We start from the raw sequence: 17,652 nt of genomic DNA, 5'->3' as shown, positions 1-17,652 counted from the left end.
AAATCTGCTGTTCCCTCCAGCCAACAGCGAATCACCAAGCCCCCACCACCAGCAGAATGCTTGTGCTGCTCTGTAGTTCAGCATTATTCAGAGCCAAATAGAAAACACCTGATTTAGCATGGAAGAGTTGACGGTTCAAGCTCGTGCAACCAGAAGCCTTGGCATAAAAATGAGTAGTGACTGGCCCTTGTGAGAACCTCTCAGTAATGCAATTCCCTACAAATAGCTCAAGCACGCCTACAACAGCACTACTTCCTTCTACCAGTGGGAATACAGATTTCTTAGCAGGAGTTCTTAAAGGGTTAAAGAAATACAAAAATGTTTTTACTGTAACTGCTACTTGCCTGAATTTTTACATGCAAAACAGAGGCTTTACAGAAAGTCATGTCAGGTTACATTGCCTCTTTGTTATCCCATGTTTGATACATTTAGGAATTAAGTTTATCACAGTAGCATTTAAAACCTAACCAAAAAAGAAACACTATTACGTACAGCCCTGTACCAACACACATACAGTAAGAAGATACAGCCTGTGCCCTGCAGGGGCTAGCATCAGAGCTGACAAGGCAGCTGCAAGGCACATAAGGAGCAGAAGAGTGGATGTGAAGAGGGAAAACACCACAATGTTGATGATGCCATAGCAGGAAATGTTTCAAAAGTATCATGACAATTTATTCCACTGAAATTGTTTAGGGGAAAATAAGAGAAGAGCTGCCAGATGGACAGGGCAGAACTGGTGAAACCCACCACTAAACACAGAGCTGCTGAGAAAGCTGTCCAATTCCCTGCTTAGTGATACTGCACCTTCTCTTACCCAGTGATTCTCTAGCTGCATCCCCTCAGCTTTTCACGAAGGCACTTAGAGTAGCAGGGGACTAAAGAAAATAATCTTACTAGGTCCCAGTGATCTGAAGGCGAACATCTATCCCAAAAAATTCTGGGGTTAAGGAGGTTTCAGGAATGAGCCTATCTATGACTGAAAGTAAGATACATATCACATCAGAATAGACTAATTCTTATTAGACATGCAAACTCACACCTTTTCATATAAGGGAGTGTGCATCATCCTTTAAAGAAGTGGTGAGAATATTCAGGCAGAATTATTTGGAAAAAAAAATAAAGAACTATGTCCAAAGGAGATTAAGTTAAAAAGACAAAACCCAACTACATACGTTTGTCCAAAAAGATTTGCTTGAACACAATGCAGACAAATAGGAGGCTGGGCATTAGTTCAGCTCAAATAATAATGAAAACACAAACAGGTCATAATTACCTTGACCAAATGACTGCTATACTTTTTCCTGCATGGTTTTCCGTTACGTATACATGACATGAAGTTGGCAAGGTTTTGCTTAAACATCTTCTCTTCCGTCTCAGAAAGAATAGGAAATTCACAGCTTTGCATACCCACACACTCTGAAGCTCTTGCTCACATTTCTTTCCAGCTTCTCTGTCCTCTTTTTTAAAATCCTCTACTTGATCTCCTTTCATCAAATCCTCTCCAAAGCTGAGCATTCATGCCTATTCCTAGAACGTGAGCTGGGGAACGTGAAAGAAAGAGCTGCTACTTTATAGTTCATCCTAGTCTCTCCCGCTCAGCACATCCTTGGCACCAAAGGCAACCAAGATGGTGATGAGCCGACTTCAACTTTAAAAGCAGCCTTGTCAAATAAGAAGTTACAAACTTACTCACTTAAAGTTTCTCCTAACCACACATCCACAACTGGAGAAGAAATACTGACCACAATGGACAAACTCCATAATAGATTTGCTCCCAGAAAAATAAGAAATTTCAGAAAGAAATACTCTGCTCCTTCATACCTGTGATGAAAGGAAACGCTATTCATCTACGACTATGTGTAAGTCTGCTGTCTACAAACAGAGGGTGCATTTCAGGCCTAGTGTACTAATAGTATGTTAGTCTTTCCATATGTGCCTTCCATCTTAACACATCCTGTGAAAGCACGGGCGCAGCAGTGCTCTGGTAGGCTGCCATGCAAGATCACCCCAACACTACCTGGGATCCCATTCCAAGGACCGATCCTTATTCCACAGAAATGTTAGTAACTGCTTTTAAGAAATTAACTACTTGAGGCCTGTATCTATTTCACTTTGTCACACGTCTTCACTCACATCAATCCCCAAATGCAAAATACAGCAGACAAATCCAAATGATGAAATCGTCCACATAGTTGCTTGTTTATACCATAGCCAATTCCCTTCCCCAGTGAATGCTACGTAGCTGCTGTTTTCATGGTCTCATCAGTAGGAAACACCTCTTGCAGCTTTGGGATTTTAAAGCACAGCATAGAACTACTGGAGCCAAAGCATCTATTTTAAAAAAAAATATATAATTAGGTCCTTTATTATGCTAAAGCTTGATCTGTCCTTTACTTTGGCAGTTAGCAGGTTCATGTTACTTAAAGCGAAACTGAAAGACCTCGGGTCAAGAATAATTCTTCAATTAGCCTGAACAGGTCTTGGATGAAGGGGAGGTTCCCACGATTTTATCCTCCCAGGCAGTACCAAGCTTAATCCTGAGACCACATGCAGGCAGCTGTTTCTACTGCCAGAAGGAAGTATGGACAGCCAACTAGAGGAGACTCAACTTCAAACCACACATTCTACAGGCAACTCAAACCTTTCCCCTCCCTCTCACTCAATTCACAACCCAGGAGTAACTCACAAATTATTAACTAGACTGTTAATTGTTTGAGTTTCCTAGGTATTCTGGTAGTCAAGAAAAATAACTAAATCCCCAAACCTTCTTTCAACTTGTAGTCTGAGGAACCTTGAGGAGAAGTACACAACAGTTGAATGAAAACAGCCTTCAAGAACCTTGTCTTTATTTACAGGAGGCCTGAAAGTTTCTGTGCCACAACTTCCATCTGCCTTGAGAACTCCTGCATTTTAACCAGTGATGATGTTCTTTATTAATTCAATAAGTTGAAGGTAATTTCATCTCCTCTGAAGATTTAACTAACATCAATTGAGAAGACAACTGAAGTGAAACATTGTGATATCACAGCAACTGAAATGCACATGACATTCAGCTACTGCATACAATTAGTTCACCAGATCTACTTGGCCCCTTAGGAGTTCTCTGCTCTGACTTACTTTCCATGTTTTCCTGGGAGATCCTTCACGCTGAGATTTACAGATATAATTTACATTTCCCCAATAAACCCCACCACTGTTGTATTTTACTAAAACATTTATCTTTCAACTCAAGTCAGACACATAAACACTTAGGTACTTTCAGACACCTTCTGAGGCATTCAGAAATATATATTTTGACTTCTTTATGCAGCCCAACATGTGTATGGTAAAACACTCATTTGTCCCAAACATTTTAAAAAACTGATATGAAATACTATTAAACATTTATGCCAGTTTACAACAACAAGATTTAAGAAATGGCATACCACAAAAGTTATTTCAACTGCAGTTCAGCAAAACAAACACCATGAAAGATACAGCACGAAAATTAAATAATTTTCTTTTAAGAAGCTGAGTACTAAATACTGTAATTCTTTAGAGAACACTTGAGAAAGGGCAAGTCAGTTGAAAAATGGTACTAACCTTTAAAACCAAGTACTAACACATTCTGTGTTTGGCAAGGGATATGCCCTCCCCTCAGAACTGGAATGGCTTTGCATCTCTGCAAACCATTGAAGGCTAGCATGTCTTTTTTTTGTCATTTAACACACACTGTAGGAAAACAAATTGCGAAACAGTTCACAGCCCTTGCATCAAATTTTGTAACAACTCAAAATAAACACAGATCCAAAACAAGGTCATACAGCATAAAGTAACAACAATAGTCTATATTATTATCAACAGGTCAATTTTGATACCTGTTCCCATGAAGTTAAAACTCTTTTCAAGACTATAACCCACAGAAGTGGTCTCCAAAGTGAGGTGCATGCACCCCAAGGAGTGTGCAAGACAATCCTTTTGAATGCAAGAAGAAAGTATTTTTTGTACCATTAATAATACATTAATAAATTGTAAGTAATATAATAATAGTGTTTATTTCATTTTTACCTCATAGTTTTTAAATTTCTACTCTTGTGTAAGTACATAATATATTTGGACAGTAATACATATATAATATATAAATATACAGATATTGGGTGCACACAAAGTTTTTACTGATAGGAACGTGCAATCAGAAAAGTTTGGAGACCACTGGCCTCAAAGATGCTGTATGAGACTACAGCTGCTAACCCAATCGCATATTCTGTTGCTGAATTACTTTTTTAATGTCAGTCTGAAATATTCACCTCAGCAGCATATTTTGAATATGCCTACTGAGAATTTTTCCCCCCCCTCAAGCATGCTGATATAATGGGAATTTCAGAAGGCTTAAGCTTGGATAACAAAGCATTGTTGACAGAGTATCCTTTGGTGGAATTACACTGAAGTCACAACTTTGTAGCAGACATGTGAAATTCTCATTAAAATGTGCAATTTCTGAATCAGATTAGAGCCATCCTTTCATCTTTGCAGTTCAGTAGTCTCATTTTAGTCTTGCACCACTATTTCCTCCTTCACCAGCCCTCTGCCCCTCCTTCCCGCACACTGACTCCACGTGCTGTGCTGACACACCCCCTGCGTGCTGCTCGCCGCAGGTGCTGGTCTCTGTCAGCGCTGCAAGGGGTCCCAGAGCTACTCGCTCCAGGTGCAGAGGTGCTGCTCAGGGGGTTGGGGACTGTGCCCCACTTGAGCTGGCACCCGAACTGTCACACCTCAGGCTCCTCTCACAGCCCCTGCTGCAGAGACACATGCTGAGGGAGCACCCTGGGGTGGCTGCCTCTGGCCACCCACAGATGCAGATAATGGTGACGGTCCCAAATGGCCACCCAGCAAGGCACAGTTCACAGGTGGCAGCTGCTCTTCCCAGTTAGTGTCTGGGGAAGCCAGTTGGCAAGTAAGCATGCCAGCATTTCAGGGCATGTGGTACACGTGCTGTTTACCAAGGCGGCAGTGGCAGGTTGTGCATTTTGACTTGCCTGTTCCAGCACTTCTACAACTGATTCCTAAAAATATTACCCGCTCTGGGAAAAAAAGCAACATGAAATGTGTATCCTGAATCCACAGACCTTACTAGAATCCAGCAGACACAGAGGGAAAAAAACTTCTGTGTTAAATAAGCAGCATATTGTATTTTAAAATGTTCATCTCCACTTCACTCCGGCTAGTTCTGTTTTCCCTTTGATCTGGATAGTTTCCTTCACACAAAAGCACAACTCACAGTGAATGGGGGGATGTATGTGCATTTAAAAAAATAAAAATCATGCATGGCAAGCCAGTGCTACACTACACATCACCACCAGCGTGCTGATCACAGCCAGAGCTCAACTCAGAAGCCAAGCCTCTTTAACCCACTTGCTGAAACTGGGACACTCACAAGTTCTTAAGTTCACACAGAATGTCGTGTTGCACACAAGCCAAACAGCATCACACAATCTTTGGTTCTCAACTGTTACATTTCACCGGACACCTATGTCATTTAAGACATTACTCATACCTATGAATTCAGATTAAGGTAGACCTATGATGACTGGCTGTAGGGAACATGCAAGTTTTTAAGATCGTCTATTCCGATCTCGTTTAGATATAGATCATTCACTCACCCATTGAAAAAGTCCAATAATTTACATTTGGTAACAGCCTACTGAGGATATCAAGTACTACAACCCATTACAGCCCATAGTAGATTGTTAACCAGGGAATCGCCCTCATGCTAGAAATTAAGCCCGTTCCTCTAGATCACAAATCTTCCCAGCTTCCACTTTCTATCACTTACCCACTTGTACACCTCACTCACTAAATCAGAGACCAACACCAGCCAAAACTGAGCAGTCAACCTTTGCTGTTGTTGTTAAGTCATAGTTTAGTATTCCCTTCATTCACACTTTAATCTCTGAGCCTTAAAAACAAAACTGGCAATGTGTCAAGATGGGAAGCTCAACAGAAGAGTGAAGCTCTAGGAAGGGAGTAGAAGAGACCCTGGTTTATCAAGTCTAGTTGCCTACTATTCAGACACCACTTTGCATTTAATTTCTTTCATAGATATACTTGGCTCTTCCTTCAAAGCAGGTCTCTGCCTGGAAGGCTGTTCCAGAAATAGTTCTAGTAATTAGGAACTTTGTTTCTAATCTAAATCTTACTTAAAGGATGTTTATACCCACTTACTTTTGTTCTAACACTCCTTTAGCTTGCAGTGCTTCTGCCCTTGGCCTGTCATTTGTACAAAAAACCAAAGTGGTATTCTGACTCCATAAACAACCTTACTGCTACAGATTAAAAAAAAAAAAAAACCAAAAAAGGCTTACCCATGCAGTTGAAGTTTCAGAGCATGCAGAAGATAAAATATTTAACTTTCCAGAGTAGGGAACAAGGGGGGAAAACAAAGGAAGACGAGCTAGTCAGATGTTGTGATCTATTTAGTTATCCAAAAAATCCTTTTATCTCCTCATCCTGGATAAACAGGCATCATAGCAATGCACTGTAATGCTCCAGATGAAAAAACTGTACAAAATGAGCTGTACAGAAGAAAGTTAATACAACTCCACTGATCACTAAACGACCAAAACATAATCTGTCTTGTTAAAAGGAAATATGATTTTAAAAGACACACCATCCTTGAGTTTGGTACAATAGTGTATCCTTTGTGAAAGGAAACAACAGAAAAACTTAAGCTTCAGAAACAGTATTATGTATTTTTTATCTTTCTACTGATTCAGCTTGGATGGAAAACAAATTAAGAATGGAGCCAGGAAGGCCAACAAAAAAACCATCCACCATTCATTCACAGGCAACAGAAATTGAAGTACCATATGTACATTGTTCTCTCATACTATGTCCAGAAGATACAAGCATGCAACATCATTACTGTAAACAATGATAAAAGGTGTACATTTTCAAGTGTGAAATACTTAATTTTCACTAGTTTTACTGAAACCTTCCACTTTGGGTATGAATCGGCCCACGACGGTTCTCAGGTCAGCAAGCAGACTTGCAACTAGGTATTCTGAACTTTAAAACCTATTTGTAAAACCCAAAGTAACTGCAACAGAAGTCAACAACGGGAGATAAAGAAGTTATTTTCAGTTTTAGACATACCATCATTTTATAACTAAGGAGATCCAACCCTATTGGCATTAATCTTGTATGAAATTTCCATATTTAACACCTAATTCAGAATAGGCAAACAAGGGTATAGAAAGCCTTCTAAGAGCTCATGAAATAAATATAGTACAATAGGCATAAAAAAGTCATACTGCACATTATTTTTAGGTAGGCTACATAATTTGTATTTTTACTGTGAGAACATAAAAACAAAACTCACCTTTACAAAATTATGATTTCATATAGAGTAAAAACACTTGCCCATGCTTCTACTTACTAGTGTTTTAAAATGAACAGTAAATTGATTCAGAGAGACAAAATACTCCCATTATAATGCAAACAGTAGACAGCTTTTTAGTGTGTCCTCATAATTTGGGAGAGAAAAGCCAAATTAATCTGTCACAGAAAACATTTTAAAACCAAAGCTAGTTGGCAGAGAAGCCTAAAAGGAAGTAAGAAAAACCTCTTAGACTGAAAGTTACATAATTTCAAGGTGAAGTGAACTTTCAAGAAAACCTTGTCCAAGCACAAAAAAAATGAGGATGTTCCTCACATTAGTCTTGTAATGTTCCACATTTCCACATCTGAACCCCTGGTTCAGAGATCTACAACTGAGATAGCAATGAAGGCATAGGTCAAAACGAAGCTTGGAAACTATTTAAAAATGGAAGTTAGCTGCTCTAGCTTTCTTGAGCAGTAACATATGAACCTATAGCAGAGCAAATAGCATAGTTTTAGTGATAATATAAAAATAGCTTACAAGCTAAGTTACCTTTCAGACTAAACTCCATCTATTTGATATTACATAAACCAGGTTAAATCTTCTCAACTTATTTTATGCTTTTTAAAGGCGTTTAAGAAATTTATTTTGTACAGTTAAGCTAACACCTGCCAGGTTTGCATGCTTTTTAACAATGCACTTTGTCACCTAATAGAATATAAAACCACAGTAAAACAGCGCATAATTTTGTAAAAATACTTTCAATAAATTTACACTTCACTATAAGATTATTCAAGTTAAGAATTAACCACTAGATTCAACAGTGTAACTCCTTTACTTGTTATCCTCATTGCACATCAAAACAAAAGTTGCTATTTCTGCCAAGACTAGAAGAGTGGATCCTCAACCTCTGCTGGCCTAACTAGCAAGCAAACACTACTCCATAGAGAGCATCATTTTGGTCTTCTGCAGACACTTAAAACTTGAACTTGCCAGAAATTTCTCACTGCAAGCAAAATCAGAAGGCAAAATTTCAAGGAACTCTTAGAAGCATAGATGCTCAGCAAGAATCAATACAGGTAGCCTCTCTGTGATTTCACAAACATAGCTCAGTATTTATGACCAGCTTTTTCTTAGCAATGCAGGCCACAAAAGTTAATAGATCACTAGGTATGTAATTTTTTAATCAAAAAATAACAGACAACAAACTTACTGCATTTCAAACTAACAGATTTTTACTTCTGAAACCCTAATAGCTTTCTATAAATTGTATTGATTTCTAACACCAAAAAAAAATTAGTCTAACACATTTTTCCTCTTTTCTGCAGCCTCAGAAAGTTTAAGTTATAGTACTGCAAGGCACATACAGAATCTCCTTCTTTCCAATACACAGCAGACATATTCCCTGAAATAATTTGAAAAACCTCAAAACAATTAGAAATGCTACAAAGTTAACAAATTCTATTTAAAAACATTGTTCCTACCAAACATGCACTTTTTTGGAAAACAACTTAGCAAATATTTATAAATTATTTTTTCTTCTTTACATTTACACTGGAAATATAGTCAATAATTTTTAATCTGGAAAGTACTGTAGCATGTCACACTTCAGTTATTGCCTTCATTATAAATTGCATCATCTCCGGAAATCCATAAAGGTACCGGATTTGAAAATCAGATGGGGGTGAAAGACTATGTATGCAGTTTAGCCCACCTGAAAAAATTTCCACATAAAATAATACCATCAGAGTAAAAAATGAACTTTCTTCATTCAGTGGATGAGGACAATAGAAACTGATGTAAGCGCGTTTGTTCAGTTTAATGCAGTGTCATTAGCAACTACTTAAAAATCTCCATTTTCTGTCTTTTGGGCAATCATATCTTACTATAAAAGCAACTGAATTTTTAAGAGGTAGTTTTTTTTTTCCATTATGCACTTATTTATTTCAAATAAAACATAACCAAAAAAGCCCCAACATTTGCTCTTGAACAAGGATCAAGTTGCTTGGTACAACAGCTGGCAAAGTTCAATATTTTAGTTGTCCTCAGCAGTACTGGGCTGCTTTGGAACCAGTGTATTCCAGGTTGTCTTCACAGTCAGAAGACTAATCTACCAACAGTACTGAACCCACCCCCTCCTCCTCCACCTGTGGGTCCACAACTTCCCGGGGGGTCATTGTCATCGAATCCATTGGGCCGGAAAGAGCAAGAGGCTGAGGCAGCTTGAAGTGCTTGTGTTCGAGCACTAAGCTCTTGCTCCTGAAATGAAACAATAAAAACAATTAAAAACAAACAAACAAACAAAAAACTCCAAATCCCTCCCACAACCTCAAGTCCTTGAAGCAGCTTAATTTCTCGTAAATTATGTTAAAATCATATTTTACAGCAACATAAGAATTAAACCGCTGATCAAAAGGTAACAAAACTTTAGTTTTTGATATATATTTCACATGAGCTTTCATCCTAGCAATTTTAAGATGCCCTTGATCTTGGTTGCTAAATAGAAAGGTAAGACCATTAAATCAATGTTAATTATTTAAATGACACTTATTTTATTCCACTCAATCAACTGCATACTGTAGCAACGTACTTGGACAACAGGCGAAAAGATGGACAAGCTATTTAGCTTCCACTCAGTGCACCTTCTTAACTTTCAAGCGTTATTGCTATGCTAACTCTGTTTCAACATTAGTAAGTCTCAGGAACTCTCAAGCACTCCATAAAATCAGAGTCAGTTGCTGGAAAAAGTAGCAGGAACAAGAAAGCACAGCCTCCTGCTAGCTGTTTTTTCAGCAGAATGCCCCCATAGCTTCTTCCACATCTAAGAAGGGGATGAGCACTGGCCCTTCCCTCATTAGGGATATCATACACTATTTTATTTCTGGCCAACTAGTTTCATAAACCTTGCAGCAATTTATTGTCTTCCGTATCCCATTCTCAGATTGGTCAAGAGCTTCAAAAATTGAGGGGGGGGACGGCAGGTGTTAGGCTCTGGAAGACTGACAAGAAAAAGACAGCAGACCTGTACAAGCTTTATTTCTTTAGGAAGCAAAATGAAAGTACTCAGGTGCTAAGTTCAAGGCTCATACCTACAGCCTCCTTCACATGACACTTCGTCACTACATACCTCCCCAAAGGCAACGGGAGGAAGTTTTAACAGGCTTTTAGTAATTACATGGGTCACCTTGAATTGTTCCTTTTCTCCTCCACCTCCTGGTGAAAGCAAGGAACAGAGCCAAGAATTGGAAGACTGTTTGTATTATACTACTAAGAAAGCACTAAACTTACTCTTGTCCGTGTAATTCCACAGGTGCTAAAAATAGTACCTGGGGTTTAAATTACTCTGCCCTCTTAGAAAGACATAGCATAAATCTGAAACTATTTTACACTACTAAGGACTGAAATATGGACTCATTTCCAAAATTATGTAAAATATATTTGGAAGATATTGTCTACACAGATATGCTGGCCGTATACCTGAAAGACAGTATTATGCTATCTCCAGTATTATATGGATTCTTATGTATCTGCTAACACGCATCAAAAACAAAGTAAATTTACTAGGAATAACAAGGGAATAAGAAGAAGTCGCTTCTAGTACCAGAAATCAACAGAAAATTTTGATTAAAATAGCAGGCCTTATATAAACAGCCTGTTTAGCTGAAAAACTACACTGCAAAATTATTTAACTGAGAACAGAACTTCTCAAAACCAAGCAGTGGGAGATGTTATGCTATACCTGGGCTGGTTTTTCTTTCTTTTTGGTAAAATATTTGAGAAAAAAGTTTCTTTCCATGCAGCACAGTATCAAACCAAAAACGGCGTTTTCCTTACTCCCTCCTCCACTTTCATCCCTCCAAAGAATCGTTTTCTAGCAACTTTATACCTCTTAAACCCCAGCAGCTGAGTTTTACCTAACAAACTGTACTACAAAAACCCACAAGCATCAATAAGAGGTTTTTGAATTATGCTACATTAAATAAAATCTGAAAATTGTAGACGACAAGAACACTAAAGCCTTACAGCTAAGAATTAGCTAAAAACACAGTTTATCTTAATTCGCCTTGCTGCACTTACTGGATAACATGAGGTTTTGGCATAGCTATGCAGCTAGATTACTTCACGTATGCTTCATATCACATACCTTTCACAATACTGTCAACAGCATGATTGTTCTATGGTCACTAGGGTTCCTTAGAGAGAGGGGCCAAGACGAGGAGAAGCACTGCTACGAACAGCAACAACACAGCACCTCACACATGACTGATGTGCAAGGGATGACTCTCTCTGCTCTGGAGACGTGCACCACATTCGGTACAGAGTGCAAACGAACTGCAAGCACAGCTTTTGTCAACCGCTTAGAAATACTGTTCAGAAGCAGCCATAATGCACTGAGAATAGGATGAACCTCACTTGTGATCAGCTTCATTGCTACCGTGTACAAAATCTTTTCTATAACACATGGAAGATCTCTCTCTATATATGCACACACACAAAAGGGAAATAAGGAGCAGTGATCAAATTATCAAATATTAAATTTTCTTGACAGAGTATCAGTATTAAAAACCACACACTGTTTGTGTCTTGAACGCTAAAAGTGAAATTATTTACCAGTTTAAGATCTGCCCTGCCTTACTCCTGCTCAGTAGTTTGTGCTAAATGAGCACGTCTTTTTTTTCTCTCAAGGCATACATTGACTTCATTAATATTAACCTACACTAAATTGTTCTAGTATAGCATACAGCACTAGCATTTTTTTAAGAAATAGCCTTGATTCTAAAAGAACCATTGGATGTTTTCATTCTGATTATATTTATCCCGGCAAACACCAAATCAGTTAAGCAAAATCTGATAGTCACTCCAGTTCTTTGGACTGAACAGAACGCAGAGCATACCCCCCTGCTTTCCACTTGTTCCCAAAATGGGATTTTCAATTTGTTTTAACTGGAGTGGGAGCTACCCATATTGCAGGCTTTGTTCTTTAAAATGAAAACATTTTAGTTCACCATGTGGTAAACTGGTATGCAATAGTAAAACAAAAGCAGTAAGCTAGAGATTTTTTTGAAATTCCCTTCTAAAAAGTAAAGGCTTTGTCAGGACAGAAAAGTATATTCTCAGCTTAACAGGAAAATGGTAGTTTAGAACTCTGACCAACGGTGAAACAAGACTTCTCAAAAATACAATAACCTAATTCAGTGAATCACAATATTAGTATTAATATGAGAAAAACAGTAACTGTGCATTTCTAATTAGCCTCATTTAAATTGAAAAAGGGACAGGATCTCAACAACTCAGATTAGTAGAGCACTACAAAGAAAGTCAATATTGAAGAATCCAAAACTGAAAGGTGAGTAAAAGATCATAAATTTACAAAAAACCAAAACAACTGAAACCCAACAAAAACTATACACTTGTATTTTTTATTTTGACACTATATTTATTTTTTCTTTTTCTTTTTTTTTTTTTAATTGTAAAGGAAAGGTTTTCAAGAAACTACTAACTTGGCTTTCACTTGTAAGCTATAAAAGAAAATAACCATGCTTTATATAACTTCAGCTACATATTCTGTAGAGCAAGCTTTAGTTGGGAAGATTATCAAAACGCAATTTTTGTGTATACGCACCAAGTAACTTTAACTTTTATAAAGTCACATTGATTTTTCACTGGTTCTAGGCATACAGCAGTATTCAAAACACTTAAAGTAACTAACTTCCTAGCATATTCCAGAAATTGCATCAAAACAGTCTTTAAAACGTTAATTCAGAAAAACATATTTAAGAATAACTGCATTATTTAACAAATTATTTTCTTAATATCCTGATAATGTTGCTTGTTCCATATGGCTAAATCATCTATTCAGATTTGAAAAAAGCCTGCTAGGTACACTCAGGTAATCACCCATCCTGTTGATAACACTGAAATACGTGACTGCAAGCATTGGGTTCAACAGGAAAATACGCAAATAAGAACAGTTACTAGGATTATTATTCTATGTGGATGATGCTGTTCCTCCTTTAGATGTTTGGCTTTATATAAAAAGAGTTACAATATGACTGCGGTAGCTGTACTACTTTTCTTCAGGCTATGTTCTTAAAATGGATTTTTTTCCATTACTCAATTACCTAGCTGCTGCTGTAATTATATACCTAAAATAAAAAGTAACCTGGCTTCAAGTCTGACATTCCACAATTAAAGCACTCACGCATCAACAGAAGTCACAGCAATTCTGACTGAAAACATGACATTATTGTGGAGGCAAGTCCATGCTCAGGGTGGCAGGCAAACTCCCTCCTTGCCCACCTCGCCTTCCCAGGTGCCTCTGTGCAACAGGCATGAGGCTCTGGATGTGGAAGGCCAGTCAAGGGACGACGACCCATCTACACCAGAGATGTTGCCAAGGTCAGAACAGCCTATCTCACCATATCACGACCACCTCCACGAGGAAGAAAAGACAAGTTTTAGTTGTAGGCAACTCTCTTCTGAGGAGAGCAGAGGGTCCAATATGCCGGACAGACCTGGCTCTTAGGGAAGCCTGCTGCCTCCCTGGGGCCTGGGTTAAGGACACCACTAGGAAACTTCCTAGCCTGGTATGGCCTTCAGACTATTACCCATTACCACTCTTCCACGCGGGTGGCAATCAAGCTGCAATGCACAGCCCAAGGGCAATCAAAAGAGACTTCAGGGCCTCAGGACAGTCAGTAAGGGAATCTGGAGCACAGGTTACTTTTTTCTCTCTCCTTCCATTTGCTGGCAGCGACATCAGAACAAACAGACGGTCCCAGTCTACTAACATGTGGTTCTGTGGCTGGTGTCACTGCCAGAGTTTTGGGGGTTTTGTTAATGGGATGGCCTACACAGCACCAGGCCTGCTGGTGTCAAACGGGATTCACCTTTCTCAAAGCAGGAAGAGGGTCTTTGCTCACAAGCTTAGCAGGGCTGACTGACAGAGCTTTACACCGGACTTGAAGGGGGAGGGGGATAGCATCAGGCTTGCCCGTGACAAGCTGAGGGATGACACACCAAGGTTAGAGGGACTGAGTGCTAGCAAGGGCACTCAGCCTGTTGCTCTGAGACATGCTGGGTACGCTTGAAGTCTTACAGAGAGGAGCCAAGAGGGAAACATCAGTGAAATACCTCAAAAGAACTAAGGGATGTTCCTCTAAGAAGGCAACATGGCCAACAGCCCAGATGAAGTGCCTCTACACCAGTGCACAAAGCATGGGCAACAAACAGGAGCTGGAAGCCACCATGCTGCTAGAAAGCTACAACTTAGCTGACATTCCTGAAACTTTGTGGGATCAATCCCGTGACTAAGTGTGGCTATCGATGGCTACAGGCTGTTCAGAAGGGACAGGTGAGGAAGGAGGGGTGGAGGGGTTGCTCTCTACATCAAGAAATGACTAGAGTGTGAGGGCTTTAAACTAGGTTCGAAGGGGGAAGGGGATATTGCCCAGCTCACTAGGGATGAGCCTAGGCTTGGAGTGCCAAGGCCAGGGGTGAGATTGACAGCCCAGCTCAAGTGTGTTTACACCAATGCACGTAGCATGGGCAATAAACAGGAGGAGCTGGAAGCCATTATACAGCAGGATGGCTACGACTTGGTCGCCATCACAGAAACGTGGTGGGACAACTCGCATGACTGGCATGCTGTCATAGATGGCTACAGACTCTTTAGGAAAGACAGACCAACAAGGAGAGGTGGGGGAGTTGCTCTATATGTGAGGGAGCAAGTAGAATGCATTGAGCTTGGCCTGGGGGCAAATGAGGAACGAGCTGAGAGCTTGTGGGTTAGAATTAAGGGACAGGCTCATAAGGGTGACATTACGGTGGGTGTGTACTACAGGCCACCTGACCAGGAGGAGGAGGTTGATGAGGCCTTCTACAGGCAGCTGCAAGCAGCCTCACAGTCCCAGGCCCTGGTTCTCATGGGGGACTTCAACCACCCTGACATCAGCTGGGAAGACCATACAGCTAGGCAGGCGCAATCCAGGAGGTTCCTACAGAGCATCGATGATACCTTTCTGATGCAAGTGGTGGAGGAACCAACAAGGAAAGGCGCACTGCTGGACCTTGTGTTAACAAACAAGGAGGGACTGGTGGAGGATGTGAAGGTTGGAGGTAGACTCGGCTGCAGTGACCATGAAATGGTCGAGTTCAGGATCCTGCGTGGAGGAAGCAAGGCGATAAGCAGGATCAAAACCCTGGACCTCAGGAAGGCTGACTTTGCCCTCTTCAAGGAGCTACTGGGAGGAATCCCGTGGGCCAGGGCTCTCGAAGGCAGGGGGGTCCATGAGTGCTGGTCGCTCTTTAAACAACACTTCTTCCATGCACAGGAGCAATGCATCCCCCTGAGAAAGAAATCAAGCAAAGGAGGAAGGAGACCTGCATGGTTAAACAAGGAGCTTCTAGCAGAGATCAGGCAGAAGAGAAAGGTCCATGGAATGTGGAAAGAGGGGCAGGCCACTTGGGAAGAGTACAGAAACGTGGTGAGAGCATGCAGGGATGCGACGAGGAAGGCCAAGACTCACCTGGAATTGAAGCTGGCAAGGGATGTCAAGGACAACAAGAAGGGCTTCTTCAACTACATCAGCAGCAAAAGGAAGGCTAGGGACAATGTGGGGCCGCTGCTGAATGAGGTGGGTGTCCTGGTGACGGAGGATGCGGAGAAGGCAGAGCTACTGAATGCCTTCTTTGCTTCAGTCTTCAGTGCTAAGACTGGCCCTCGGGAATCCCAGGCCACGGAGGTAAGAGAAGAAGCCTACAGAGAGGACGACTTTCCCTTGGTCGAGGAGGACTGTGTGAGGGATCGCTTAAGTGATCTGGATGTCCACAAATCCATGGGCCCCGATGGAATGCACCCACGAGTGCTGAGGGAGCTGGCGGATGTCATTGCTGAGCCACTCTCCATCATCTTTGAGAGGTCCTGGAGGACAGGAGAGGTGCCCGAGGACTGGAGAAAGGCCAATGTCACTCCAATCTTCAAAAAGGGCAAGAAGGAGGACCCAGGGAACTACAGGCCGGTCAGCCTCACCTCCATCCCAGGAAAGGTGATGGAGCAGCTTATCCTGGAGGTCATCATGAAGCAAGAGGAAGAAAAGAAGGTTATCAGGAGTAGTCAGCATGGATTCACCAAGGGGAAATCATGCCTGACCAATCTGATAGCTTTCTACGATAGCATGACTGGTTGGGTAGATGAGGGGAGAGCTGTGGATGTTGTCTACCTTGACTTCAGCAAGGCTTTTGACATGGTCTCCCATAACATCCTCCTAGGGAAGCTGAGGAAGTGTGGGCTGGATGAGTGGTCGGTGAAGTGGATAGAGAACTGGCTGAATGGCAGAACTCAGAGGGTTGTCATCAGCGGCGCTGAGTCTAGTTGGAGGCTGGTAACAAGTGGTGTCCCCCAGGGGTCAGTACTGGGCCCAGTCTTGTTTAACATCTTCATCAATGACCTGGATGAAGAGTTAGAATGTACCCTCAGCAAGTTTGCTGATGACACCAAACTGGGAGGTGTGGTAGATACACCAGAAGGCTGTGCTGCCATTCAGCGTGACCTGGATAGGCTGGAAAGCTGGGCAGAGAGGAACCTGATGGGGTTCAACAAAGGCAAATGCAGGGTCCTGCACATGGGGAGGAACAACCTCATGCACCAGTACAGGCTTGGGGTGGACCTGCTGCAGAGCAGCTCTGCGGAGAGGGACCTGGGTGTGCTGGTGGATGACAGGTTGACCATGAGCCAGCAGTGTGCCCTGGTTGCCAAGAAAGCCAATGGGATCCTGGGGTGCATCAAGAAGAGTGTGGCCAGCAGGTCGAGGGAGGTTCTCCTTCCCCTCTACACTGCCCTAGTGAGGCCTCATCTAGAGTACTGTGTCCAGTTCTGGGCTCCCCAGTTCAAGAAAGATGAGGAGCTACTGGAGAGAGTCCAGCGGAGGGCTACAAGGATGGTGAGGGGACTGGAACATCTCCCCTACGAGGAGAGGCTGAGGGAGCTGGGCTTGTTCAGCCTGAAGAGAAGGCTGAGAGCAGACCTTATAAATGCTTACAAATATCTCAAAGGTGGGTGTCAGGAGGATGGGGCCAAGCTCTTTTCAGTGGTGCCCAGTGACAGGACAAGGGGCAATGGGCACAAACTGAGGCACAGGAAGTTCCATCTGAACATGAGGAAGAACTTCTTCCCTCTGAGGGTGACGGAGCACTGGAACAGGCTGCCCAGGGAGGTTGTGGAGTCTCCTTCTCTGGAGATATTCAAGACCCGCCTGGACAAGGTCCTGTGCAGCTTGCTGTAGGTGACCCTGCTT

At 41.4% G+C, this 17,652-nt stretch overlaps 1 protein-coding gene across 2 annotated transcripts in view; it reads right to left on the bottom strand.

Annotated features, from left to right (window-relative positions):
* Positions 1-2,628: 2,628 nt before the first annotated feature.
* Positions 2,629-17,652, bottom strand: part of USP38 (ubiquitin specific peptidase 38) — a 32,637-nt gene continuing 17,613 nt past the window's right edge. For both annotated transcript variants that reach the window (XM_075421035.1, XM_075421036.1), the window contains one exon: positions 2,629-9,616. In XM_075421035.1, the coding sequence (XP_075277150.1) occupies positions 9,455-9,616 (162 nt within the window). In that variant the 3' untranslated portion in view covers positions 2,629-9,454. The remainder of the gene's footprint in view (positions 9,617-17,652) is intronic.

This window comes from Opisthocomus hoazin, chromosome 5, assembly GCF_030867145.1.
Source record: "Opisthocomus hoazin isolate bOpiHoa1 chromosome 5, bOpiHoa1.hap1, whole genome shotgun sequence".
Lineage (NCBI taxonomy): Eukaryota > Metazoa > Chordata > Aves > Opisthocomiformes > Opisthocomidae > Opisthocomus > Opisthocomus hoazin.
This window is presented reverse-complemented; position numbering and strand designations above follow the sequence as displayed.